Source organism: Purpureocillium lilacinum (genome assembly GCF_023168085.1).
Source record: "Purpureocillium lilacinum CBS 284.36 DNA, scaffold_1, whole genome shotgun sequence".
NCBI classification, from domain to species: domain Eukaryota; kingdom Fungi; phylum Ascomycota; class Sordariomycetes; order Hypocreales; family Ophiocordycipitaceae; genus Purpureocillium; species Purpureocillium lilacinum.
Genome location: NW_027072111.1, coordinates 2,913,759 through 2,941,125, shown reverse-complemented (window position 1 = coordinate 2,941,125; position 27,367 = coordinate 2,913,759). Strand labels below are relative to the sequence as shown.

General features: G+C 59.7%; 7 protein-coding genes across 7 annotated transcripts; 3 read left to right on the top strand and 4 right to left on the bottom strand.

Annotated features, from left to right (window-relative positions):
- Window positions 1–97: 97 nt before the first annotated feature.
- On the bottom strand, window positions 98–1,739 carry PLICBS_000602 (uncharacterized protein; the record flags this gene model as incomplete). Its single annotated transcript, XM_018318372.1, has 5 exons — window positions 98–547; window positions 647–877; window positions 1,021–1,124; window positions 1,210–1,407; window positions 1,556–1,739. 5 exons carry the CDS (start codon window positions 1,737–1,739, stop codon window positions 98–100), a joined length of 1,167 nt encoding a protein of 388 aa, XP_018183897.1.
- Window positions 1,740–2,328: 589 nt separating this feature from the next.
- On the bottom strand, window positions 2,329–4,665 carry PLICBS_000601 (bifunctional tryptophan synthase trp1; the record flags this gene model as incomplete). Its single annotated transcript, XM_018318373.2, has 2 exons — window positions 2,329–4,294; window positions 4,346–4,665. 2 exons carry the CDS (start codon window positions 4,663–4,665, stop codon window positions 2,329–2,331), a joined length of 2,286 nt encoding a protein of 761 aa, XP_018183898.1.
- Window positions 4,666–5,303: 638 nt separating this feature from the next.
- PLICBS_000600 (uncharacterized protein) lies at window positions 5,304–10,893 on the top strand (the record flags this gene model as incomplete). Its single annotated transcript, XM_018318374.1, has 3 exons — window positions 5,304–5,374; window positions 5,431–9,490; window positions 9,544–10,893. The coding sequence occupies 3 exons, from the start codon at window positions 5,304–5,306 to the stop codon at window positions 10,891–10,893; spliced, it is 5,481 nt and encodes a 1,826-aa protein (XP_018183899.1).
- Window positions 10,894–11,475: 582 nt separating this feature from the next.
- Window positions 11,476–11,897, bottom strand: PLICBS_000599 (protein transporter tim9; the record flags this gene model as incomplete). Its single annotated transcript, XM_018318375.1, has 3 exons — window positions 11,476–11,661; window positions 11,762–11,831; window positions 11,890–11,897. 3 exons carry the CDS (start codon window positions 11,895–11,897, stop codon window positions 11,476–11,478), a joined length of 264 nt encoding a protein of 87 aa, XP_018183900.1.
- A 4,355-nt stretch (window positions 11,898–16,252) lies between these two features.
- PLICBS_000598 (uncharacterized protein) lies at window positions 16,253–19,297 on the top strand (the record flags this gene model as incomplete). Its single annotated transcript, XM_018318377.1, has 3 exons — window positions 16,253–16,400; window positions 16,712–16,867; window positions 16,926–19,297. 3 exons carry the CDS (start codon window positions 16,253–16,255, stop codon window positions 19,295–19,297), a joined length of 2,676 nt encoding a protein of 891 aa, XP_018183902.1.
- Window positions 19,298–20,247: 950 nt separating this feature from the next.
- PLICBS_000597 (glycosylphosphatidylinositol anchor biosynthesis) lies at window positions 20,248–22,221 on the bottom strand (the record flags this gene model as incomplete). Its single annotated transcript, XM_018318378.1, has 3 exons — window positions 20,248–21,657; window positions 21,710–21,940; window positions 22,036–22,221. The coding sequence occupies 3 exons, from the start codon at window positions 22,219–22,221 to the stop codon at window positions 20,248–20,250; spliced, it is 1,827 nt and encodes a 608-aa protein (XP_018183903.1).
- Window positions 22,222–24,678: 2,457 nt separating this feature from the next.
- Window positions 24,679–26,142, top strand: PLICBS_000596 (ornithine aminotransferase; the record flags this gene model as incomplete). The annotated part of the gene is made up of 3 exons (XM_018318379.1): window positions 24,679–25,170; window positions 25,239–25,940; window positions 26,005–26,142. The coding sequence occupies 3 exons, from the start codon at window positions 24,679–24,681 to the stop codon at window positions 26,140–26,142; spliced, it is 1,332 nt and encodes a 443-aa protein (XP_018183904.1).
- Between the last annotated feature and the right edge of the window lie 1,225 nt (window positions 26,143–27,367).

The following is a 27,367-nucleotide window of genomic DNA, read 5'->3' as shown; positions in this document are numbered from 1 at the left end:
ATTGATAATGCTGATTTACATGACGGGGTTCCAGCCCTTCAAGTCCACTCGTCCCCGACTCATCGAACGTGGCCTTGGGACCTGTGATGAGCTCCCATCATTCGACTGCACTTTCGACCAATATCGGCGAAGCGTCTCTGTTCGGCTCATCGCTGATGTCGTCCGGCGGAGTGGGCATTTCAAAGTTCTGGTCCATCATGCGGGCGTTGGGCGTGGTTGCTGACGGGGATTCCGCGTCAACCATCTCAACGTCCACGTCAGTTGGATGCTCAGCAGCCAGGCTCTTAGGAGTGAGTGGCGTGGCCAGCTCCAGGGTGAGCTCTGCTTCGGCCGTCGACGAAGAGACATCATCTCCATCGCCTGCCTCATGTTCATCAGGGTCAGGCAGGGGCCTCGGACCATCTTCTTCGCCGGGTTCGACCTCCGTCAACGTTTGTCGCTGGGTTTCCTCCGGCGGCGGCCATGGCAAACCGCGCAGCTCGGCATTCTTCTGGAGGCAGTCCTCGTACGGCAAGCTCAGTCTTCGTCCAACAGACTTTCCTCCAGCCTGCCAATACACAACACCGTCAGCACAATTCTCTCTATGCGCGCCAGGCCTTCCACAGCTGGAAAAGGGGGGCCGGATCAGAAATTGGGGCAACCTTACCGGCGGCGTGTACTGAAAGAAGGAGCCCGGCGTCGTCTTCTGCAGCAGCACCCTGTCCTCCCACGCTATACCCGTCTTCTTGCGGAAGAAATCGGTCATTAGGTCCATCTCGTGCCGCCACTTGCCCGAGTGCGCGCTCGGCCGGTGGTACGTCGGCTGGCTGTCGCCCTTGCGCTTGAGGAACTTGGCCGTGAACCAGTACAGGTGCGGTTTGGCGTTGCTCTCCCACAGCTGAAATCCCTCGCATGCGGTTTTGCCGCCCGCCGTTAGCAGTCATACCTTTCGCGGATCCGAGGATAGTAAAGTAACGAGACATTCATCGTTGGGCATGGGAATGGGAGGATATGTGGGAGCTGCGTTGCGCACACACTTACACAGAGCTGGTAGCGCTGGCCCTGCTGGCCTGAAGACTCGTCGTCGCGCCTGATGTCGAACTGGTAGTAGAAGTTTGTCCTGTCGCTGTAGATGTGGTAAAGGTCTAGAGAGAGAAACGCGATGAGGGAACGTTAGCTGATCTTGCTCGCTTCTCATCTAGAGGAAGGGGAAGCGAGGGGTTGACGCACTCGTGTTGACAAACCTCTCGCCCTCCCGCTTGCCCCTCTCGACGCGCTCCCTCTCCCGCCTGGCGGCGTTCTTCTTGGCGAGCACATCGCGCATGGAGTACTCGCTCTCGCGCTGCCTCTTCTCGTTGACGGCCGAGACCTCGAACCAGTCAAAGTGCACAATGTGGGCGCGGTTGCCGCGCTTGAGCGCCTCCTTGACTGCGACAACATCCCTTTGTCAGTATATAGTCATTGAATCGAGCTGCGGACACAATAACGTTACTGGCGAGAGAGCGAGAGAGCCAGAGTGACGAAGAGGAGGATAGAAAGAAGGGAAACATCTCGAGGTTGGGGAGTGTAAACGCACCTCGAGGGACTCGCTTGTTGAACTGCTCCTCTGTGCAGAGCAGGTGCGTCACCGTCTCGTCAAAGCCGTCGACGAACTGGCCCCGGCGGATGGACGTCCATCGCTTCAGGTTCTCGACCGTCAGGCTGCCTGGCAGCGGCCCGGCCGCGGCGATGACCTTGTTCTTGAAGATCTGGCGAGGCATGGTGAGTTGGAAGTGCCCTTGGTGGCACGGAGGGCAGCGATATGAGAGAAAGTGAGCTTCCGCTGCCCCAATCAAGGTTCTGTGTTGCGCTGTGGAAGTGGTCGAGAGACCCGAGGATGCTACAAGAGAGAGGAAACAGAAGATGGAAACGAGGGTGGTGTGCATCGGGGCCTGTATTAACTCGCAACGTTGAGGGCGCTGCGAGAAGCCGAGGAGCACGGCAGGAGTCTCTTCCCATGCATTGCGGTGGTCCGTCTCGGCATCGAGAAAGCCAGGGGTACCGCCGGGACACTGTCGTGGGAGTTCAGAACAGCGCGCTGAACAGCATTCAGACGCCCAAACGGTGCAGCAAAGCCCAGGATGTATTTTCCTTTGAATAATGCTATTCGAAGAGCAGACTTTTGCTAGTTATAGAGCCTGCTGCAGCAACGACAGCAACGACAGCAACGCAGGAATAGGCAGCGCGCCGCTGCCGTCCCATCCAGCGCAGGAACACTCGCTGGCGCAGCATAGGAGTAGGGCGCGGTCGAGGAAAATGTAGGACGGTTCTACACCTAGCAAAATATGGCTCTATGAATAGCACCCTTCTCTATCTAATGTTTTTCGCCGCCTTGACAAACGCAGAAATCCTTGCCATGCTTTGCTTGCCGCCCTCCTCAACACCGCTGCTGACATCCACGCCTAGTACTCGGCTACCCAAGCTGCCCAGCGCGTTGACGGCCTCAGCCACATTCTCCGGGTTCAAGCCACCCGCGAGGAAGACCCTCAGGTCAGGGTCTCTCTCCAAGGCAGCCTTCACGCTGGATACGTCCAGCAGCTTTCCGGATCCCGCGCCAGAGTCGAGAAGAGGGATGGTGTGGTAGCCCCTGAGTCCCAGACCGGCTTGCCCGGGCTTGAAGCAACGGATGACGGGGACCGGGATGAGTTTGGCCCACTCGATCGGCTCATCGCCATGAAGCTGGACAAGGTCTAGGTTGTAGAGTCGCTGCTTCTCAAGGACCTCACTCAGTGGTTGATTCTGAAAGATACCAACCAGACGAGTCCGTGACCCATCCAGCCTCGCACCAGCAGCGGCAAAATAGTCGGTGGCCCCGGCGGGCGAGACTTGCCGGTCGCCCTTGGGTTCAAGCGACTCGGACGCGGAGTGAATTGCTCTTGATATAGCAAGCGCCGTCTCATGGGAGATGCACCTCTTGGCACTAGGTACCAGGCAGATACCAACAAAGTCTGCCTTGTCGCTCATGGCCTGCTGCGCGGCCTCCACGCTGCGGGTTCCGCAAATCTTGACGCGAAGCGGAGTTGCAGCCTGCTGCTCAGCTGGGGGCTTGGACCCGGAGCATAGCTCGCTGATGAACACACTAGCGTCGGGCGCTCGCATGATCGCTTCTCCCACGAGAACGGCGTTGACGCCATCCTTCTTGTTCATGAGAACATCCTGGTAAGTGTTGATTCCACTCAGCGCGCAAATCAGCGTGTTGTCTGGGACCATGCTCCGCAATCGGCCTGTTGTGTTCAGATCAACCTCGAAGCTCTCCAGGTTGCGGTTGTTCACGCCGATGACCTTCGAGCCGAGCTGTACCGCAGTCGTCATCTCCTCGACGTTCTGGACTTCCACCAAAGGCTCCATTCCCAAGCTGACAGAGTACTTGTACAAGCGCTCCAGGAGCGCCTGGTCGAGCATCTTGACAATCAGGAGAACCGTATCTGCTCCAGCCAACCTGGCCTCCAGGATCTGGTACTCATCAAAGATGAACTCCTTTCGCAGAATAGCTGGCCTGTTTGGCATGCCATCGAGGACCTGGCGAACTGCCCTGAGATCCTCGATACTTCCCTTGAACCACTCCGGTTCTGTGAGCACAGAGATGACACTCGCACCGGCCAGAGCGTATTTCCTGGCCTGCGTAGGGGCGTTGATGTCGAGGGCGAAAATTCCCTTCGACGGCGATCCACGCTTGATCTCGGCCATGAGTGCCACATCAAACGGGGTCTGTCGCAGTCGGTTGACGAATGGAACCAGCGGAGGGGCGGCGTTGAGGTCGTAGGCAGCTTGGAGATCGGCCATTCTCTGCGAGGGGATCTCCTTTTGGATGGCGACGGCAGCCTTACGGCTGGCGTATATCCTCTGCAGAATATTGTTGCTCTTAGGCTTGGCCTGCGCCGTGGCTGAGGCTTTCTCGGCGGAAGCCTTCTGCAGCAGGTCATTCTCCTCCCAAGTGCCACCCTGCATGTGCAAGAAGTTCCTGAACATCTTGCGGCCGCCGGCGGTAAGGATACTCTCAGGATGGAACTGAACACCCTCCATGGTGTACTGCTTATGGCGGACACCCTGAATGATTCCCGGGGAGCCGTCAGGGTTCGCCACCCATGCCGTAACCTCGAGACATTCCGGCAGCGTGAGGTGAGTTCCGGCCAGGGAGTGATATCTGGTCACCGGAAGGCCCTGTTCCAGGCCCCCAAAAACTCTCTTGGAGTCGTGAGTCAAGGGAGACGTCTTGCCATGCAGCCACTCGCCAGCGGATGTCACCTCGCCTCCGTAGACGTCGAACATGCACTGCCTGCGATGGAGTCAGTTTGAAATGGCGTGGCTGTTACGGGTTAATACTCACAGGCCCATGCAAACACCGAATATGGGGATCTTGCCAGCAAAGTGCCGGATGGCATCTCTGCTGATACCGGAGTCGGTAGTGGGGTGCCCAGGGCCAGGGCTTATAATGAGCTGTGTGGGATTCTTCTGGATGAGTTCCTCGATGCTGATCTGGTCATTTCGGAAGACATGAACGGTGGCGCCCTCGAGCACGAGATACTGGTAAATGTTCCAGGTGAACGAATCGTAGTTGTCAATCAGAACAAGATTAGAGGCCGTCGGGATCGGCGGCGACGGTTCGGGTTGGTGGGGTGAGTGATCGATGATGTCCAGGGACGGCATGGTGAAAGACAGACGAGGCGATGGGACGAATTTGGACTTGGTCGGTGAGGGCGATGAGCGGGAGATTGCAAGCTGGAACTTGGGATTGGGATTCAGCAGCACGACCCAGAGAACCAACAGAGGCGAGAGAATGCTTCCGGGCGTGACGCTGCGAGGCCGACAGCTTTATGTCGAGGGGGCTTCCGCGCCGGTTAATACGTGACAGGTCTGACCAAAGCTGACAGTCTGACAAGATCAGGCTCGAGAAAATGAGACGGTTCGCTCTTCAATTCATAAGCATTGCGCACTGTGCCCGAGAATGTGTGGCCCGTGGGCAGCACAGTTTTTGCGTACAGTGCGGGCGTTTGGATTATGACTGATGGAGCTCCGGCGTCGGCAAGCACTGCCGGAGGTGCCCTGGCCGGCTGAAACCCGGCTATTCACCAGGGCAGTGGAGCGGGAGCTCCATCCAAAAAGTTGGCCTGCAGCGAGCCACTCGATCCAGGTTGGTGAGCTCCAAAGCAAACAGTCGCTGGCGTTTGGGGCTGGGAAGCGCGTCAAGACCAGCTTCTCCAAAGCCTTCACGCTCGCGACCATTGCACCCACCCACGCCAGGTGATGCATCGCCCATCGCTGTCGCTATACTGACCGTCGCGGCAATGGCGCCTGTGTCCGACAGCAATTACTTTGCCTCCCTGGAAGAATGCCTCTCTGGGGAGCGGATGCTTCTGTGAGCACGCTTCATCTCAAACCGACATCCGCGACTTCGCTGACCCTGCACCCTAGGTCCTGGAAGCATGTCGCCACTGCGCTCTCAGACGACTCCGGCAGGCGACAGACCAGCGCAGCCGTAGTCGACTTTCTGGCTGACGAATACGTCCACTCGCTTTTGAAAGACCCTGCAGCCGCCTTTGCGCCGCCCAGCGATTCTACCCGGAAAGACTTCGAAACAAAGACAGCGCCAATCAACGTCGCATCTGCCTCTGCAGACAAGAACGATGTCAAAGCTGTCAAGGAAGATGCCGAATGGCTGAGCAAGAACGCCAGGGTCAATCTGGTTGCTGCTCTTCGCGTCGCCGTTGTCGAATTCCAGTCGCGCGCTTCGCAACACTTGACCGGTCCGCTCTCTACACAAGACGCCACCAACTTGCAGGAAGCTGCCGGGCTGCAGAATGGGCAGGGCGGCTCCTTGCTGGCTGATCTGGGCGCCGCTCCGGCGCTTGACTCCGACGAAATATCTGCCGAATTTGCCAAGGTCGATTCGAGGCACCGTCGCCTCTTCGACACACTCCTGACCGAACGTCGGTCGTTTATGATGACGATGGACTACATATACTCGATCAAACTCTACGGTCGACTACCAATCTTCACAGCAACAAGGGTCACGAAGCTCGCCACGCTCTATAAGCTGAAAGAGACCACACGGGCAAAAGAGGAGGCGACCACGTTGCTGCCGGCATACCTGAAGATCGTCAGCGGTTGCATGGGGGCCATTGAATCCGGCCTCGGGTCGTTGACCGACGATAAAGCAATCTTGGCGGAAGCAATCGAACTCGAGTGGTTCCGGAGCCTCCTGACGGAGATTGTGCATGCTCTTTCGGTCGTCTTTCAGCTCGTGGACCACCTGGGGAGCGACTTCCCACCTTCCGGCTCCATAAACCAGTGGTTCTCCCTGATGGACACATACACCTTCTTCGACTCGATCCAGCCAATCCACCCGAAGATCAATGAGCTGATTCCCCCGCTCAAGTCTCTCGCCGTGGCCGTCTCCATCGGCCTTCTGAAGCCTGCCCGGTCACTGACTTTCCTCGCCGAGCGAGAAGAGGACCCCACCTTGCCCGAGGACTCATACGATGCTTACCCGCTTCTCTCGGACGTCTTAGAGCAGGTGCACAAGTGCATCATCGATGCGGCAAGCGCAGATTGCGAGGCTGCAACACCGGCCGTCTTTGCTTGGACCCTGCTGCTTCACCGCATGAACGTGTCGTATCAAAACCGGACCGAGAAGCGCGATAATCTGTTGCAGCAGAACGCGCGGGAGAACTTTGAATCCGGAGGCGTCATTCGGCCTACAGGGAGACGCAACTCGGCCGGAAGCATCTTCTCCATCGAGTCTTCCAAATTTGACGGCTTCCTCGAAAACGCCACTGCGTCCAAGGACCTCCAAGTAGTGGAGCAACTTGCGTCAAGCGTCACTGCCCATGGCAAAGTCTTCGACATCATGTCAAGCATGGCAACTGGATTGGGACCCTCCGTTGAAGGAAGCATGTCGCCTCTGCTTAGCTCCCGCATCCGGGCTGCGCTTTTGGAGCTCTTGAAGGTCTCATATCCGATTGTAGGATATCAGTCTGAGCCCCTCGGCACCTTGCTCTCAGTACTTTCGACAGGGAGAGACTACTGGGACCTTTCATCTGAAGACGCGCTCTCCGCATCGCACGATGTCCTCACATCCATGACCCACGACGACTACCTGATGCAGTTCTACTTCCAACAAGCTCTGGATCGCTTTCCATACGAGTTCATGCCGTTCATTTCACTGTGCAAGAGCCTCTGTACGGCGGCAACGTCTGACGATGAGGAGCAGCCCGATTTGATACTCGACCTCCTGCGCAAGACCCCGTCCCTGACGTTTGTCTTGCCGGACGACTTTCAGGGATACGAGTTGGTGCAAGAGGACGAGAACACCAACTCCTTCTGCATCCTTGAAGACATCCCGTTGATCACGCTATCATCGTCTTGGAAGCGAAGGTACATCGAGGACGACGCTTATAGAATACCCGCCGGGGCATACGGGCGGTTCATTACGGACACAGGTCGAGTGGTTCTGATGGATTTCCCACACTCGACACTGTCTCTCCTTGGCCGACAGCTCGAAATCAACCTCATGAAGGAAGGCTACCGCTCGGAGCTAAATATGCTGCAGCCTGAAGAGGTTGTCGAAGTCATTTCGTTGCTGGCAACTCTACTGCGCATGGAGTATCTGAGGTCAACTAAAACGAACAGCAACACCGCCGTCGTTCAGAAGGACAGTGACCTATTGCACGAGATGAGCAAGCACATCAGCGGTGGCAGGGACATCGTAACCGTTGTCTGCGAGACCATGGACTACTTCATGCAGGATGAACTGGCAATGGCCGAAGAGGCCGCTGTCAATGTTGTCACTGCCTGTGTGAAGTTCCTGGACGCGATCGTGCCGGTGCAACCCAGTCGTGTGTGGTCATATTTGGCCCGAAGCGAGTTGCTCAGCTCTGACTCGCGAGCCGGAAAGCTGGCCAAGATCACCGGCACTCTCGATCTGGTCTCCGAACGATTCAACTTTCTCATGTCTTCATTGTCGTTCTTTTCGGGGCTCATTGACACAGCGATGCATTCGGCTGTCCAGCGACGGGCAGGGAACAAGTTTACCGGACGGCAAAAAGCCGAATCCAATCCTTGGTTGGGTACGGCCGACAAAGTGCTCTCGAGAGTAAGCGTTTCAATTGCACACGCCTCTATCGATGTCTTCGAAAGCTCTTCTACTTGGCGATTTGAATCCGATGTTAACCGACTCTCGTTGCTGGATGCCGTCGTACCTGTGCTGGACAAGCTGGTCCTTTACAGCTACAATATGGGAGAATCGGCCAGCGCAGAGAACTTAACATCATGCCTTCGAGCGGCGGCCTCTTACATCGTCGACTGCTTCATGTCTCCGGCTACCGGCACTCTTAGGTTCCAACCTATTCTCAGTTCTCTTATTGCGGGGTTCGTCGCCGGCAACTCGACATTGTATCCTACACGGACTAGGACCATTCGTGGACAGCTGACCTCCACCCTCAAGCTGTCCACCACTCTGCTTCGAGCAGCCAACTACACGGAACAATCGACTGCCATGTTCGAGACGTACCTTTTCAAGAGCTCAACGCTGTTGGCAAGGATATGTGCCGTTTCGGACTTGCTTCGCAGTCCTGCCATCGTGCTTTTGGAGGCTCTCGTGGTCAACGCTGGCAAGTCTGCGTCAGAGCCGCCGTCTCTGCTTGGTTATCTCGGCCCCGAGTTTTCCAAGTCGTTCCTGCAGCTGCTGTCCAGCCTGGGTAGACCCCTTGCCTTGACGCAGGATGCCCAAGTGACTTGGCGCTTCTTCTCATCCATCCTGAGGAATCGGCAACAGTGGATGTCTAATTGCCTTCTCACTGGCCAGACACCTCGGGAAGCCATGAAACAAGGAAGCAAGGCGAGTGAGCTCTCTGCCGACTCCGTCTTTGCGGATGCCTTGGCGAAGCTGCGGGCACTCAAGGACCTTGACGGAGCTGAGGCCCTGGCAATCTTGGATTTTGTCGCCTCGGCGCAGAATTACTGGCCGTGGACGGTCTTTACACTTCTCAAAGACACGACCTATGTGGATGGCCTGCGAGCGTACGTGCGCAAGCTGAAGCCATCTCACCTGACCGTCAAAACGGACGCTGTCGGCACTAGCATTGATGCTAGAATAGCGGCGTACGTCGCGGAGACCTTGGCTATGCAGCTGTATCACTCGCGGCACCAAGGCAACGCTGACGCGCTGGCGAAAGCCCTCGTCACTGACCTCGATTACTTCCTACGCGATGGTGTTGAGGTCGCCGGCTACAACAAGTCGCTTCACGGAAACTTTGCCAAGAACTTCGCCAACAAATACTTCGGCTGCGCCGTGGAGAATTTCAAGCGCACGGGGCTCGAACCTGGGGAGCTGGGCAACAACTATTACTACGATTTGGATCGTGCGGACGACATGCTTAAGTTCGATCCTGGCTGGCTGGGCAGAAGGGACAATGGCTTCAAGAATGAGATGGAGCTTGCAAACGCGAACCTCTCCCTGGTCGACGCCCAAATAGTGAGTTGATTCCTCATTCTTTACCCCTTTGCACACTACTAACTGTGGCCCAGGCCCTCTTCCACGCATGGGAGTTCCTGCTTCTGGAGCTTAGCACGTGCCTGCCGGCAAACGAGACGGTTGTGCGACAGATGCTTCAGGTTGCGCAACAATGCCTGAATGCGAACCAAAGCGCGACAGGGCCGGAGAGCATTTTTGTCAAACTGGTCGCCGCAAGAGCTGACTTGGCTCTCGTCCTGGTGCAGCGGCTTGTCAAGTCATCCATTGCGGTCAAGGACATCAACCAGCTCTTGGTCACCTTGGTGGCGACGATACGCGGCGTCGAGGAGCCGCTGGCAAAGGAATCCGCGGCGTATTATCGCACCCTGTTGAAGTGCCTATTCGTCACCCTGAGGGCCTATCAACTGACAGACCAGAAGGCCGCGTCTGATTCATCAGCCGAATTGGAGAGCTCAGCAGCAGATGTCACGCAAACCATTCTGAACATCCTGGACCACGTCGTCTGCAAAGGTTTCCGGGCTCTGGTCAGCCTCATCCATGATAACGACGCAGAAGTGGTCCCGGAAGACCTGGCACTCTTGACGGCCATATTGCAGGCAAGCCTGGGCCTCCCCACCATCGAACAGTCGCAAACTCAGGTCATGAACATCGTGGCTTCTCACGATGCCGTTCACGCGGCGACAGCATTGTTCTCGTGGGCCGACAAGCTCGCTCACCAAGGCGATCCGGTCTACGGAGAACTCAGCATCTTGTTCCTTTTGGAACTGTCGACCCTGCCGCTGATTGCAGAGCAGCTGGCTTGTGACGGCGTCCTCAGCAGCTTGCTGTCTGCGAACCTTGCCAAGTACATGCTCAAGGCCGAAATCTCTCCCTACGCCGACGCCCCAGTGGCGCAGCGCTGCTATGCGATCTGGGCAAAGGGTTTGCTGCCGTTCATGCTCAATCTGCTCGCCTCCTTGGGCGCTACCATCGCACCAGAGGTCGCTTATGTTTTGAACCAGTTCTCACACCTACTCGAGTCCAGCGTGGATCGGTTTGAAGCACCGGGCCTGAATCGGACGGCGTCCAGATCTAGGCCCCATTATGTCACGCTGGTGGCAACATCAGAGATTCACTCCCTGGCACTGCTGACTCGCATTCTGGCGGTCTTGCGTATTAACAACACGCGCGACATTCCTGCCGTCGAGTGGGACACGACGGGCCTCTTAGAAAACGTCGACTTTTGGCTCTCCGGCAGGCGGCTGCTGAGAGAGCGGCTGCTACCTCTGGGAGCCCGAGAGGTGGAGTGGAGGAACACCAAGGCATCCAACGCGGCGGGGGGCAACGACAACGTGCTCGAGCAGAAGGTCGTGTCGCAGCTGGAGACGGTGAGGGATGTTTTGAGCGAAGCGCTCGAATCATGAGCAGAGGGGTTTCGTTTTGGAGATGTAAAGAAGCTCAGCACAACAGCTGGATAGAGGGACTCAAACGGGAAAAGGCGTTGAGGAGCAGAGGGTGGCGTACATAGCACGACCATGTTGAGAGGCATACGGAATCTATCGGCATTGCGCATTGCCATACTCGCTGGCCCACATAGGGGGAACATGCATGATGAGGGTGTGCCGCTGAACATGATTTATGATGCGCACCGCCGTGAGGAAACAGTGCTTTCTGTATTCATACCCGCCAGTCCTTCTCTTTCGTTCGTGTGGTGATGATATAAATACAAGCACAGGCTCCACGGCAAAACAGCCGGAGCCTTTGCACATACGTCTCCGACAGCACCGTCTTTGGATGTCCCGGTGCAACAAGCGCATAGTTATCGTACATGATCCAGGCGCCGCGGCCGACTCACGCGTCGAGCCCCTGCGGCACCCAGACCGAGGGTGGCAGCCGTATCATATTCTCAGGGGCACATTGCCTGTGTAACGCCGACTCCTCCACGCCGCCCAGCCGCCTAATCTTCTCACGGGCGCCTGGTGAATTCCGCGGCACGCGCCGCACGCTTATTTCTGCATCTGCTGGGTGATCTGGGCGTTGTGCTCCTGGAAGCGCTCGCTGACGCGCTGCTGCGTGGCCATCCACTTGAGGACGCAGCGGTTGATGCAGCCGTTCTCGCGCGACGACAGCGCCTTGGACGTGAAGTCGTCGACGCACGAGTTGAAGCAGTGCTCGACGAGGCCGCCGAAAGCCTATGCATCGTTGAGTTAGCAGCTGCAGGCCCCCGACGGCGCGCCCGAAGTCGGCAACGCCGGTGGATAAGGGTTGTTGCGGAGGAGGAGAGAAACGTACGCCCATGAACTCCTTGACCTGGCGCTTCTGCATGCGCTGCTCCAGCTGGCGCTGCTCGGTTGCTGTTAACCTGAGTATTGTTAGCGATGAACGCGCCGTTTGCCAATGGAGACATGGGTCGTTCGTACATGTCCATTGTGGCTGTGGTCGGGTGGGCGGGCTTGAGTGTGTCGGTTGGGAGTGGTAGCTTGGCGGATGTGACGAAGGTGTCGTCGGCTCGGCCAGCTCTGGGCTTGAAATTTCGATACCGGCCGGCGGTTGTCGCGATAAGCAAGACCAAGCGTGGCTTATCGGGCAGAGCGACGCATTATCGTTTTTGCACGGGCCGAATGACTAAGCCGGCAATCGAGATGCCCACTGCACGTGAGGGAGGGGCAGCCCAGCAAGCTCCCAGCCAAGCCAGCTTGCGCCCGCTGGTCGCAAACGACATAGCGCAGTGGCAGCCGTCACCAGCCAAGCAACTCAGCCACAGCCGCGAGGAGGGTCTGTTCTCTCGTGCCCTGGCTCCTGGATATCCTGGCGCTAGCCACCAACACCTCGTATCTCTCACGGATGGAGGCGACTGCTCGTATCAAGACCGTCTTTGCATGGCATTACCCCTCACTCGCCAGCTGAAAGCTCGCGGAAGCTCTGCGCTCGTGCGTGGCATGGCATCCCATCGTGGATGCATGCCCTCCACGTTTGCCCCCCGGCGGCGACGGGAGCGGGCGCCATGATCTTCGCTTGTTTCCAAAAATGGATCCGGCAGGGTTTCGAGATGCAGCATTCGCCGCCCAACACGTCAGAGGCCTCAGCTCACGCTTTTTGTCTTGCCCTTGTCGTCTGTATTCCGGCCCCCGCGCCCTCGGCCGTGGCCCGCCTCTCCATGCCGATCCAGAGGGGGAGGGGCGAGATGCCCTGAAGATCGTCGTGGACTTTGCGCGCGTGATGGAGACCGGGCAGCCGAGCCTTGCACGTAGGGACGCACATGATGTTCCTCACACCTGGCGTCTGCGATTTGCAAAGGCGGCATGGCGGCCCGCGCCGGAGTATGTATGGATGGGCGGAGAGAGGGAAGGATGCGGCCAATGCCCGCTTGCCATGACTGACGTCGCAGAATACGACAGTCGTCGTCTACGATTCGCATGCGTGGCAGCACTGGGGAAGCAGCATGGCAAAAAGCATGCGGGGCCAGACAGACGATCGGCAATGACCGCGTGGCATGGAATCTGCTGTTTGCCACGGGCCATTTGCACCAGGTCAGCGGAGTAGGGCCATGATGTCGAACATGCAGGGCGCAAAACATGGTTTTCGACAACATGGCAAAGCCTGCCGACACGAGAATCCGCATGGCTGGTGCTGGTGCCTGCAGGCTGACGCATCGCCGCCCACTCCAGCAGATGAGCAGCCGGTACCGTAGCCAGTTGGGTAGGTACTGTATTTTCACCTCGGATGACAAGATGGATACCGCCTGGCATGAGCTCGTAACCACTGATGAGGAACCGTGGGCAGTTTTTAGGGCCGACGGGCTGGGATAAGCTTCGGAGCACTGGTCGATGGCATTCGCTAGAATCATGCCACTGGCTGGGACTCGGATCCCAACACGAAGGCAGCGAAGCGGCGTGCTTGGTCCCGTCATGGATGCGGTTGCGCGGTTCGCGGGCGCCGTTCCCATCAACAGGCTGTGGCGTTCAGCCTGTCCCGCGCCGTCCTCTTCAAGCCAGGCACTGAGCGTCTCTAGCGTTGCGGATCTGCTTGGAGTGGTAAAGTTGGTGATAGCCGTGGGCTCGCTTACGATGGGTACGACGACTGCTGCATCCGGCCATCAGCTCGCATCGACGCCAGCGTCCACCGAACCCGTGGGCCCGGCGCCCTTTGGCGTGCTTTGCATACCCGCAGCGTCTGTTGGTGGCTTCTTTCGCCCCGTAGTTATCGCTGTGTCGTCCGCTCAGAGCGTGGTCAGGCTCGGAGCAATTGATCTCGGAACAGCGCTGTACCTTACCACCATGTGCCGTTTTAGCTCCCGCCTGGGATATCCCTCGTAAAGAAAAAAAAAAAAGTGGCTTGTCTGCCGCCTTGTCTTTGATTAAGCAGCCCGCCATTGGCCCCAGACAGTGCCAGGTGACGGGATGTGAACAGGGCTGCCCTGCGGCGGGCGACGATACCCGAGCGAAACGGACGAGGATCCAGGTTCGGGCAGGCTGTCGAGGGAGGGAGACGGAAGGCTCCACTGGAAGGAAGGGCAGACGAAGGAGGGTCGAGGGACGCGGTTCGACGGGCAGTGCTCGAGGGACGGGAGCCTGTACTGGAAAGGTACCTACTTAGGTACTCCGTACGACAGGCACACGATACACGTTACTGCAGTAGCTTCGATGCTCGCCCAGGCATGGCAGGAACGAGACCGACTTTCCGGGCCCCTGGGCTGGGCTGGGCCGGGCTGCACTGCACTGTGGTGGGCTGCACACTGCCCGCCCTGCGCTGCCCTGACGCGCTGCTGCATTCGCACTGCACTGCACACGGCGTGCTGCACCCACCTGCACTGCGCTGCACCTTGGCCATCCATCCTGCAATCCCTCCCTCGCCCAGGCCCGTCGTCCAATTGGCTTTCATGGACCCCAGGTAGCACCGGCGAGCGAATCCCTGCCCGAGGGGCCTCGATGGACGGCCCTCAAACAAGCTCGTCTGCCTGCGTTGCGCCGATCCTGGGCTGGCCCCCCAAAATTACATCGTCGCAGCCTGGTTTCAACGTCATTCGCCCGGGCCCTGTCGAGTGTGTTTCCTTGCGCCGCCCCCAGACCAGACCAGACCAGGGCATGGCCGCCGGGTGCCCACGAGGGAAGGGGCAGCAAAACAATCAAAAGTGAAAAACACACACGACAAAGACTGAATCGTCGTCTGGACGACACGACACGAAAGGGAGAGCAGGAAAGCGACGGACGGACGGACGGAGAGGGAGGGAGAAAGAGGCCGCCGCAACTTCCCGGTTCCCAGCGAGACAAGCCAAGCAAGGCCCGTCCAGCTCCATGGGAGGGAGGGATTTGTCCTGCGACTGCTGCTGGCACCGCCTCCCGCCTCTGCAGGAACCACCGTCACTGCCACCGTCTCTGTAATACCGAGAGCACAGGCTTCCAGCAAAAACTTGGAACGGCCGTCTCCTGGCCGGCCATGGCGTACGAGCAATCCCAGCTCGCCCCATGGATGCGTCAGGTTCTGCCTCTCGCAAGGTAGCCCAGCCCCTCCCCACCAGGCTGTGGCCCAAGAGTCCCATCAGGCTGGGACTCAAAGGGGTGTAATACAGTGGAAAGCAGCCGCAGAGCTCCATGTTACTAAGGTTCCATGTCGCTGGCTTGCCTTTGCTGCCGCCACCGGCCGCCACCAACAGCGCCTGAGCTTTACGCATCATGACAACGCGATTGGCATGCCGGCGAATAACATCCAGATGGACTGAACTGCATGGCGTGGCACAGCACAGCAAAGCACAGCAAACACCCCAGGCACCGGGCTACTAGCAGGGCCTTTCCACGGTCCAGACGGTGGTACTGTAGACTTGGTGAAGAGCCCTGGAGCCGTAGGTCCGCTCCCCACCCTACCGCCAGGCCAACCTGAGGTGAGCCGGGCCAGGCGGCCAGGCCGCCCAAGCCTCCACCAGCTAGGGACATAGGTTGTAGGCCGGCCTCCACACTCCACTGCCCCAGCGCCAGCGCCAGACGGCACCCGACCAGACAGCACCAGACGGGCAGTGGAGTGGAGCGCCAGACCCGACAGCGCCTGCACCCCCGTCACCCGCTGTCTGCCGCGCCGCCTGCGGGCTACGACCGGGCAGCCCTGGAGGGGAGCCCCAGGCGGGCGACCCGCTGCCGCCTCTCACCTAACCACCCGACCCAACCTGCGCGGCCTCGCACAGCAACCTTCGCACCTCACCTCGCCGCCTGCTGCTTTCATCACCGGCCTCCTCCCTCTCACAGAGGCGCCCACGCACGACGCTCTGCCTCCCGCTCCTCGCGCCGCTCCTTTTGTCGCCGCCGACACCGCGCTCTCCGACGCAATCGCTCCCTCTCCATGCCGCTCGTCCGTGGAACAGACGCCCGCCTGCCTCTTCGACCCTAGACGCTAGCTGCTCTCCTCCGACTGCCGCCCGACGTGGGTTGGAGATCCGACACAGTTCACGATCACTCGCTGGGCCTGGCACAGACGTCGCCGCGCTCGCTCCTCGCGCACGACGCTACTCAGTTCCGTTGCACTCGCCCCCGCGACTCGCTGTCCTTCCGTCTCTGCCTCGGGACCCCCCGTCCGTTAGCGACAGCTCGCCCATGACGGATTGATTGTCCAGCAGTCATCGCACCCGCAGCCACTCCCGGAATTGCCTCAGCGTCCAGCTCCGTCGCCGCGCCCACCTGGCGTCGAGTCGGCTCGTGGCAGGTACCCTGAGCCGGGTTATCAACCAACTGCCCGCAGTCGTGTGTCCCGTACTGCGTCCCGTCCTTGCTCGAGCCCCGACGACCGACAGACAACATGGCGTCTGCCGTCCCCACGGCCAACCAGGCTGGCCAGTCGAGCCAGCCTCCGCCCGGTGCGACGCCTGCCTCGCCGCCAAACAAGCGCGACCTCAAGTCATGGTGGAAGGGATTCAAGCTGCCTTCCAAACACCAGGAACCTACAGGTACAGTCCCACGACTCGTTTGTATTGCGCCGTACGTAGGCTGGTTGGGCTCTGCCGCGCTCTCCCGGTGTGGAGTCCGCGCCCTGGTGTCCTGCTCACGGCCAGGGACGAGGCATGATCTATCGGCAGTCGCCGACGCAACGTCTCGCCCTTGAGGCGCGTTCTACCGTCGCAGCACGGCTTTGCGACACGAAGACTAGTGTCTTCATTTGTGTTGCACTTGTGGCTTGTGGCATCGGCCTGCGAGCCTTCGGCTGGAATCATTGTCATTTCATCGTCTGTCCACGCCCGGATGCTGACCAGGGCCGTAGAGACAAAAGCTCCAGGCATCTTTGGGGTGCCTCTGCGACAAAGCATAACCTACGCCAACGTCGCCATTTCGCTCATCGATGAGAACGGCCAGAGCTACATCTACGGATATGTTCCGATTGTTGTTGCCAAGTGCGGTGTCTTTTTGAAGGAGAAAGGTGCGTTCCAGCCCTGCACGTTCTTGCGTGTTGCGAATAGTATTGACCGCCATGGCAGCCACTGGTGTCGAAGGCATCTTTCGCTTGAGTGGTTCCGAGAAGCGCATCAAGGAACTCAAGTCCATATTTGACTCCCCGGATCGATATGGCAAGGGTCTTGTCTGGGATGGTTACACCGTGCACGATGCGGCCAACGTGCTCCGTCGATACCTCAACGACCTCCCGGAGCCTGTCGTACCCTTGGACCTCTACGAGAAGTTTCGCGATCCCCTTCGCGGAGCGACCAAGCAGGCTGTCGGCGATCTTGAGGGGCCACAGTTTGTGGACAACTTCGACGAGAACGCGGCCATCCAAAAGTACCAACAGCTCATTACCGAGCTGCCGCCGCTGAACAGACAGCTGCTCCTCTACATCCTCGATCTTCTAGCCGTCTTCGCTGCCAAGTCGGACGAGAACCGGATGAACTCGCAAAACCTTGCTGCCATCTTCCAACCCGGCATGCTGTCGCACCCGGCACATGCCATGGCGCCCGAAGAGTACAGGCTGAACCAATGCGTGCTCATCTTCTTAATCGAGAACCAGGATCACTTCCTCATCGGCATGCAAGGCACGGCTGCAGACGAGGAGACCAAGAAGGAGGTCGAATTGGGGACGCCGACTGGACCATTGACACCCAACCCCAACAAGACGTCAGGCGGCCTCGACAGATCATCATCCAATGCCAGCGCGGGTGCAACAAGCGTTCGTCGAGATGGCAAGGTCCGGAGAAATCGGTCCGTGTCGTCACGACACTCTCGGCAGGAGGACAACACGACCCCCAACAGCCCATCCCTGGTCGCGACCACACCCACGGGCGGATTAGGTAGGAGCAATACCGTACCGTCGAAAAAGTCGCCGGCACTGGCTGGGGGCAAGTTCAAGAGGGGCGACAACACCGGCCATCAGTCTCCTGCTCGCGTGGAGCCCATGACTCCCGTGCGCGCAACCATCGTCGAGAATGAGCAATTATACAGCCAAAGCCCCGTGCCAGCGACGATGGGGGCTGCAAACCCTTCCGTGGAGCGAAGTGCGGCCGCGGGTTTCAGTCAAGAGCGACTGCTGGAGGTGCCCCAGGGCGGCGCAACGCCGCCGCCGAAGGAGAGGAACCTGCCGAGCCTGTTCCAAAGATCGTCGCCGGCTGATGTGGCTGAGAAGAGGCAGCCAAACAAGCTGAAGAAGAAGCGCATACCTGGCGCCCTCAACCTAAGCGCCCAGAGCTCGGCAGCTTCCCTGACACACTCCAACACGGCGTCACCAGGCCAGGAGACTCCCAACCCTGTAGACTCACTGCAGCATCTCTCTGAAGCTTCACCGCCGCCTACCTCCAATCCGACATCTCACCCGACTTCCAATCCCATCGCCTCTACTTCGCCTCTTCCTTTCCCGACACCGATACCACAGAGCCAAGCCCAGCAAACCACCGAAACAGGCCAATCTCACCCCACCCTCTTGCAACAGCCGAGCGACATATCATCTGAGGGCACGCCACGTCCTTCGAACCTCGCATCAAGCAGCAGTTTGCACCCTGACAACCCTCGCGGGAGAAAGTCTCCCCCGACATCTATTCACTCCTCGTCATTCAACGAGGGCTCAGATTTGGACCAAGCAATCGATGAACAGATTGCACCACCGCCGGATAGCGCAGACAAGGAGAAGAAGAAGCGCTGGCGGCTGTCGCGGACAAAGAAAGACGACAACGGCGGCTCGACAAGTTCAATGGCCACACCACCGCAGGCGAATATCGGCTCTAACGATCATGCAGAGGTGAGCACCACGTCGATTGGCAGTGGAGCAAGCAAGCCACGAAAGAGCTTCACCAACGAGGGCTCGGAACCCACAACCCTGGCCAGCCTCGAGGGACACGGGGGACAGGACAACAAAGACAGTAACAGCACCAAAGAAGAGTCCAAAGGCCCCATAGGGTGGATACGAAACAAGTACCGCGAGGCCAAGGAGAATGCCGAGCAGCGACGAAACAAGTCCCCACCGGCAGCCCCTGATCGCCAGGGGATCGGAGCAGTCCTGTCGCGCGGCAAGAGTCTGGACCTGAAGCGCGAAAAGCGCGATGACGAGAAGCAGCCGGAGAAGAGTTCTGAAGACTTGTCAGCCCCCAAACCGACGGCCGCATCTGCAGAGGGCTCTGCGAAAGAGGCGCCCAAAGAGGTCTTGCAGCCTGCACTCGATGCTACCCCGGCGCCGGCTGGCTCACACACAGCCGAGGTGCCAGCTGAGGCGCCAAGCACGGCCCCTGCTCCGGAATCAAAGATCGAGACCAAGTCAGTTGCGCCGCCGGAGGGACAATTGGAGCCGGTGCCCGAGTCCCAGCTTGAAGAACCCGTCGCCATTGAGACGAAGACGGAGCCCCAAGAAGCTCCTACCAAGCAAAATTAGGCCTGTCAGCAGCCCATCGGTCAGCGCAAGTCCCCGCTGACCGTGTATGCGACGTTTGTTTTGGTCTTGTTGCCCGGCATGCTCAGTCCGCGGCTATGGCTTGGGCGTTTATTCTCGTTTGAAGACAACACAGTTGTTTGGCGTTGAGTGCAGAAGGGGACTGCCTGGTCTGCTGCTTCTTTTTGTCGATAGTGCGCGACAGGCAGCCCCATGATCTGGTTTCTATGGACCTCTCGGATCGAGTCCGTCGCGTGACCGCCCTCTTGCGGTATCTGGAATTCGGGATCGCGGCCGAGTCATCCCCCTTTCCCTGCTTCTTCGTTTTTAATAGCCCCTTTTATTCGCTCACGAAACACTACACTGCAGCACACATATACACAACACTTGCGCGCGCAACCTTTTCTTCTTCTTCATCCTCCTCCTCCTCCGCTTCTTTTGTTTTCGATATCATACACACGCGCTCTCTCTCACACACACCCTCGCACCGCCCTAACTAAGACCACGGAGATGGGAAATGGAGATGGAGGGAGGGGCGAAGTTACACCCCACAGAGGGGAAGTCATTGAAGGGACGGCGAGTGGTGGTGGTGGTGGTGTATCTGGGGCTGGGGACCGGGTGCTTGGCGAGAGTGAGGATTGATTGGACGGGACGGAAATGGATATCTTTGCGTAATGTACGGGACACTAAAGAGATACTCTATGGAAACGCTTTTCTTCCCCGGACGCGAGCCACGGTTGGGTTGGCCCTGCCTTGACGCTGTGAACTGCATGACGCTTTGACGGGAGTGATAAGGGGAGGGGAGTTGAGACGTGTCCTGACGCGAGTTGACGTCTTTGACTGCGATAGCCTCGAGGCGCGCAGCGAGGGATCCCTCAATACAGCATGTGGAACAAGGAGATTAACAGGGAATTATTACGAGTTGATTAAATTCTATCAAGATGTGTCAGGCTTCAGGCCTTGCTGTTAGCCTCGGGAGCATCATCATAGATGCCCGTGTCCCACACCAGCATCCTGCCCGACCGGCGCCAGTCCTCATTGACAAAGCCGTTGAACCCACCCCAGACCCGCCTTATTCTGAGTCCCAGCTGCTTGCCGCGCGGAGTCTCGAGGAACTCGCGTAGCCAGGGCTCGATACCCTCGAAGCCGATAATGTAGCGCGGGAGAGGCAGGCCGCGGTCCGGGGCGAAGAGCTCGCCGGCGAGGAAGCCGACGGGGTCGTCGTAGAAGCGGTCGGCCTCGTCGCGGTAGTTGTCCCTCTCGGGGGTGTTTGGCTGGGTGTGGAGCGGGGGCTCGCAGGTAAGCGCGTATGCGTCTAGGCCAGGGTAGACGAGGTGCGACCGCCACGGCGTGGAGTGGCAGGGCATGAGAAACACGGCGAAGAGTTCATCCCTGGGCTGTGGCGGGCGGTGCGTCGCGTGGGCGAGCTGCGCGGAGGCGGGGTGGATTCGTTCGTACTCCTTCCGGAGATAGGACAGGACGGTGAGCGGCGCCGGTTGGTGCAGGAAGGTGAGGAACCCGGCCAAGACGAGATTGATGCCGAGAGCGGCGAAGAGGTAAGGCTTGTGGCGGAGGCCGGGGCGTGAGCTGGGGCTTGGCTTTGATGTGGAGGCGGCGGCTGGGGATCGAGGGTCTGAGGTGAAAAACGACGCTGCGAACGGCGCCGCCAGGATACTCAGCGCCGGGAGGAGCGGGTAGATGAAGCGCACCTCCTTGTGCGAGATGAGCGATAGTGCGCCGACAGTGGCGAATACAGTATAAGAGAGCGTTCGCAGCGTGTTCGCCTGGTCAGGCGACGAAGCGGAAGGGCTGTAGAGTCCGGCGATGGCGAAGGGCAGGCTGGTGGTGCAGAGGAGCGGGATGCCCTGGAGAAGATAGTAATGCCAGGGGTTTCGGCCGTAGAAGACCGCGAGCGACTTGGAGATGTTGAAGTTGAGCCAGTTGTATGGCGGGAAAGTCCAGAATCCAAAGTACAGACGGTCGGACACAAACGACGCGCCGAGAACCAGTGCGCCGCAGAGGACGGCTTCTCTCACGAGGGTGAAGATGATCGCCCAAGACAACGGCGATGATCCCTTCATGGTGACCCTCGTGAGAGCTACACCCACGATGGTGATCCAAATCAACACGTTCGTAGGGCGAAGAACCACGGCAAGAGCCGCCAGACTCAGGGAAGCACGTAGCGGCCAGAGGCTGCGGAGAGGTCCCGGGGCTCTTGGGTTCTCTTTGGCCGGTTTGGCTGACCCGAGCAGCTCCCACGGCCAGTAGTAGAGGGCCATGATGGTGAGGGTCGTCTCCAGGGAGTTTGAAAAGGTGCGTGTGGAGACATACCACTGCCAAGGGCTGAATATCTGGAGGAAGAGCTGCGGATGGGTGTTAGTGAGATCTATGAGGTTGGGGGACAGGCGCGCATACGGCAAAGAAGGAGGCGAGTGAGCCGGGGCCGTATATCGTAACGGCGAGCCGCCAGGCATACCAGTCTCCGAGGGCTGCGATGACGGCCTGCAGGGTCTTGGGGGCGGCCATAACCACGAAGGTTCGGAAGACATTGCCGGCGGGGATAAGGCTAGAGAGCTTGTCGGCCACCAGATACGCGGCGGAGAACAGCGCGGGGTGAAGCGACGAGCGCAACTGATAATGCCATTCCTGAAAAAATGGTCAGCTTTGGTCGAAGACGCGTCACGACAGTGAATCCAGTCCTGTCTCGACACGCGTATACTGTACAGATAAACTTTACATACCCAAGTCAACCACGCGCCGCTCTCAGACCCGAAAGCGAGGCGCCAAGCGGGCTCGAGCGACTGGAAGAACTCATCCGGCTGGAAGAAGGTGGCGATCCACCACGCATTGATAAGACGGATGACGACAATGTCGCGCAGGAAGTTGGGCCGCTTCCGTGCATTGCGGGCCGTGGAGGCTGTGGCCATGGCCGGCGATAGGTGGCCTTTCAGGGCGAACAGAGAAAAGGGGGGGCCTGATGCCCGTCAGGCCATTGAGGCCGACGTGTGGTTCAGGAACGAAAGCGAAAGCGAAAGCAAAGAAGCACTGGCAGCAAACGAACTGAGAATGGCGAGCCCGCAACGAACCCGGCCGGCACTCGGTCCGTCACTTGTGGTGGTGGACCGTCGTGGTGGTTGTGGTGGTGGACGTTGAACGCTCTGGTCGAATACGTACCTTGGTTATCGCGGGTGAGAGTCTCACAGGGGGGCGTGATTGGCCCATGCAAGCCATGGCACCAGCGGGCTGCGTCCCAGTGGAGCGAACACTGACGTGCCAGGGCCCCCCCGGAGCATCGGCGGCCGTGCCTTCCCTCCGTGCCTGGTGCCACCACGGTGTGGATCGCCGACGACTCAACGGGGCCCGGTCTCGGCGCCAGTTGCAGATGATGGAGGGCCCCTCCCCGTGCCCGCTGGCCCCTCTCTCCAGCGCTGTAGCTGCTGTACCTCAGGTGCTCGTATGGGTGGGTGCTGCGCCATGGTACTGGACGATAGTGGGAGCACTCCAGGTGGCCCTACTCTGCCCGGCCCGGATGCCTCTGCCCCGTCTGGACTCTAGACCACCGACCGACCGACTCTCAAACGCTGGAAGCCATCCGGCTGGCCCATCTGGCCCATCTGGTCGAGTTGCCACCCTCCTCCTCAGCCCTCGCCTCAGCGCGCCCGCGAGACAACTGGAGCCAGATCACGCCAGACGCCGCGCCGCCCGGGGTGTCGGGGGGCCTGTCAGGCGTCGGTGCGACGCTGCCGTGTGCAGGCGCTCACCGCAGCATCGTGGCTCGTGGCCGGGCGGCGGCATTGACACCATGTCACAGGAGGCTCGGAGCGCGCCCTTGCGAGCTGCACGGCCACGGCACGACTGGAACGGAACGGAAGAGGAGAGAGAGACTGGTGGGCCGCGAGTGCACCGCCGGCCGCATCCATCATCCACGTCGCCGGACTGCCTGCCTGCTGCTGGACGCACGACGACCCGCCCCTCGGGTGGCCGCTGGCCGTGGTTGGCGGGGGGCTGGCAGCGTCTGCGTCGCATCCCGCCTGTGCTGACGCAGCGCAGAGCCGCCCGCGTCCAACAGCGCCCGCCGCCGCCGCCGCTGCTGCAGATTGGATTGGCAGCGACGTCGGGCGGGCGTGGTGCATTTACATACTACTACAGGTATGTGTGGTGGATGATGACTTCATCGTCACCTCCTTCCAGGGATGACGGCGCCATCGCCAGATTGCATCTCGCAACGGCCTCGGCGATGGGGGCCGGCCGGTACGTAATGGCGGCCGCGCCATTGGCCGGCCAAGTCATGTGAGCCATGCTTTCTCAACACCAGCAACGCCTTGGACGGCGCGGGGTGGATGGACGGATGGGCAGACGACGGGTCCAGCGACGGGTGGTGTCTGTGTGGAGCTCGAAACCGAACGCCTCGTCGCCGTGTCTCGCCGCCGTTTCCTGCCCTTTTCTCGCCGTTGCTGCCCTTTGGGATCGTTCGCGTTCGCCCCGGCCCCCCGTCACCGCGGTCACCTCCGTCCGGGGAGGGCGTCACCCGTCGTGAGTGGCCGGTTGGCTTCGGCAATCCGAGTTGCTCGCCGGGACGGACTGACACAGACACCACCAGCATCCCTGCGCCAAGGTGCAGTGGCACCGCGGGCGTTCATCTACAACCAACGCTTTCGCGACGCCGGGCCCTCCGCTGTGCGTCCACTTGCACTTAGGGGTATAGCGGCGGACAAACTTCGTCGAACGAGTTTTTCGTCGCCAGGTATAAATGGGGAGCCCGCGTGGGCAGGCATTCCCACGCCCGAGACGGATTCCCTCCTCCTCTTCTCTTTCTTTCCCCACGCGTCCAACAGTCGATCCGAGAGCGTTTCGTCCCTGCATCTCTTCCAGAAGCATTTAATTGCCCAAACAAGCAACTGCCTAGCCGACAGCAGCCTGAGCCGGTTAGTACAGTGCCCCTACCGTCCGCGCGCCCAGGCCTTACCGCCCTGCCGGTCCCCCGAACCCCGGCCTGGCCCCCCCTCTTCTCCCCCCCCTTCCGCCTGTCCTCCCCGCCATTTGCGCTGCCCGTCATTCGGCTGGCGGCCAAGGCGCTGCGGATGACGCTGGCGCTGATGCCGGTCCCGGTGCCGCTCGCGATACGTCACGTTGGGTGGTGGTGGCCCCTCCTCCCCCATTGGCGACCGCCTGCATCTGCCTTGCATCTTAGATTTTACAAGTTACAAGATACAACATCGTCATCGTCGTTTTATCGCCGTTGACCCGGTCCCGCTGACAAGCCACCCAGACACAGCAGCTCTCCCGCAGTTACCACCTCGTCAACAGGCCCAATTGTAGCGGCCCAGAACCGACTCGCCAGAAACTGGACTCATTCAAGAAAAAGACATTCCCCAGCTCTCACAATGGCCCCCCACGCCAACGACGTCGCCGCCGGTAACGGCGTCAACTCGCGCTTCCACGCCACCTCGACCGAGGCCGCCATCGCGTCGGAGAACGAGCACGCCGCCCACAACTACCACCCCCTGCCCGTCGTCTTCGCCAAGGCCCAGGGCGTCAACGTCTGGGACCCCGAGGGCCGCCAGTACATCGACTTCCTCTCCGCCTACAGCGCCGTCAACCAGGGCCACTGCCACCCGGAGCTCGTCAAGGCCCTGACCGAGCAGGCCAGCCGCCTGACCCTCAGCTCCCGCGCCTTCCACAACGATGTCTTCCCCAAGTGGGCCGAGAAGATCCGCGAGGTCTTTGGCTACGAGATGGTCCTGCCCATGAACACGGGCGTCGAGGCCACCGAGACCGCCGTCAAGATTGCTCGCAAGTGGGCCTACAAGGTCAAGGGCGTCGAGCAGGGCAAGGCTCTCGTCTTCTGCGTCACCGATAACTTCCACGGCCGATCCGTACGTGCTCCGGGCTCGAGGATAGCCGTTCCCCGAGACTTTTTCGTCCTTGCTGACCGAGACCGCAGATGACCGCCATCACCCTGTCGACCGACCCCGAGTCCAAGGACAACTACGGGCCGTACGTCCCCAACATTGGTGCTGCCAACCCCTCCACCGGCAAGCCCATTCGCTTCAACAACGTCGCCGACCTCGAGGAGGTGCTCGAGGCCCACGGCAAGGACACCGCCGCCTTCCTCGTCGAGCCCATCCAGGGCGAGGCCGGTGTTGTGGTCCCCGACGAGGACTACCTCAAGAAGGTCCATGCCCTGTGCAAGAAGCACAACGTCCTTCTCATCTGTGACGAGATCCAGACTGGCATCGGCCGCACGGGCCGCATGCTGTGCTCCGAGTGGTCTGGCATCAAGCCCGACATGGTGACCCTGGGCAAGGCCATCTCGGGTGGCATGTACCCCGTCAGCGCCGTCATGAGCAGCAAGGAGGTGATGCTGGTGGTCGAGCCCGGCACGCACGGCTCCACGTACGGCGGCAACCCCCTGGGCTGCGCCGTCTCCATCCGCGCCCTGGAGCTCGTGCAGGAGGAGAACATGATTGCCAACGCCGAGCGGCTGGGCAACATCTTCCGTGAGAGCCTGGCGGCGCTCAACTCGCCCATCATCAAGACGATCCGCGGCAAGGGCCTCCTGAACGCCATGGTCATCGACGAGTCTGCGGCGTCGGGTCGCACCGCCTGGGACCTGTGCATCCTGCTCAAGAACAAGGGCCTGCTGGTAAGTTTTCGGAGAGGGCGTACCTGCTCTGGTGACGCATGCTGACCGCCTTTCCCTCGTACAGGCCAAGCCGACTCACGGCGACATTATCCGGTTCGCGCCTCCCCTGGTCATCACGGAGACGGAGCTGCGCAAGGGCATCTCCATCATCACCGAGGCCATCAAGGAGCTGCCAACCGTCAAGAAGGCCGCGGGCCACTAAAGGACGACCTCGAAAGGTCGTATCCGGACACACGTGAGCGCACGTGAGCACAAGATCCGGGATGTGATGATGAATGACAACCGATACTTCGTACACAAGACAGCGTTTTCGTCGTAACACAGATACCCCTGGGAATATTGGGCTGGTCGGCCTCATGTGCTACCGGGCATTTTGCACCGGCGCAACGGAGCAAAAGAGACATGGGAACTTGATAGAACAGAACGGGTCGAGGAGCTGGGTTAGAAAGGCGGCTGCGCGCGCAGTGGCGGCGCGGGAAGCTCAGGCTTCTGGTCCCCGGGCGCGGGCGGTTGTTTTCTTGAAATCTGCTTGACTCTGGTGGTCTATCGGCGCAGTAGCACAGGATGAAATTTAAAGAATGAGAAATGTGCCCTTTGAGGCCTTTATGAGGCGGGACGGAGGCTGTGCCACTTTTTGCGTGATTTGCGCGAGACTGATCGGGCGGGGTGCATATGACGGCGAACATGCGGTACAGTAATATTAGGCTGTGCGTGCCGCCGCAATTCAGTACGTAGTAATTAGAGGTGGCATGGTGATGAGACATTTACGGTTCAAAAGGGTAGTATCAATTACATGTTGATGCTTTGGTTGTAACTGTTGGGGGTCCGAATACTATATCACGATGCACGTTGTTCTTGTAATGGCGGCTGTTTGTTGTCGTTGAAGCGGCTACTTTTGACTGGCCAACACGTCGGACGGCCTCGTATATGCCGACAAGTGTATAGTGTATATCACACGGGCTCACATAGGCGATCCCCGCGAGCGAGGACGACTCCTCGATTCCACATAGGGTATGTTCTTACCTAACGTCCGTGGCGTCGCCCGTGCCTCCATTGGGCTCTGGATGCCACGCCGCTCTCCTGGGCGCTTGGCTTCCGGATATGCACCTCTGCATGGCCGGTCTCAAGGCGTGACGGCTTTCTGAGAGCCTGCTGCGAAGTTCGTACGTACGTACATGACGGGACACGCACACGTCAATGGCGGTTTCAGCGCGGTGGGCGTCTCGTCGCAGGTGAGTGCGGATCCCAAGACGCCAATACACGTGGGATTGAGAGGCAGAAGGGGGGGGGGGGGGGGGCCAGGCACGGGGTCGCGGAAACGACGCGTCGGGATATCCGAGCGAATGGAAGCAGCGTCACGGGAGGTAGCGGATCGTGCGCGGAAGGGAGAAGAGAGCATCCGGGATGATGATGTATGGGTGGTCAGG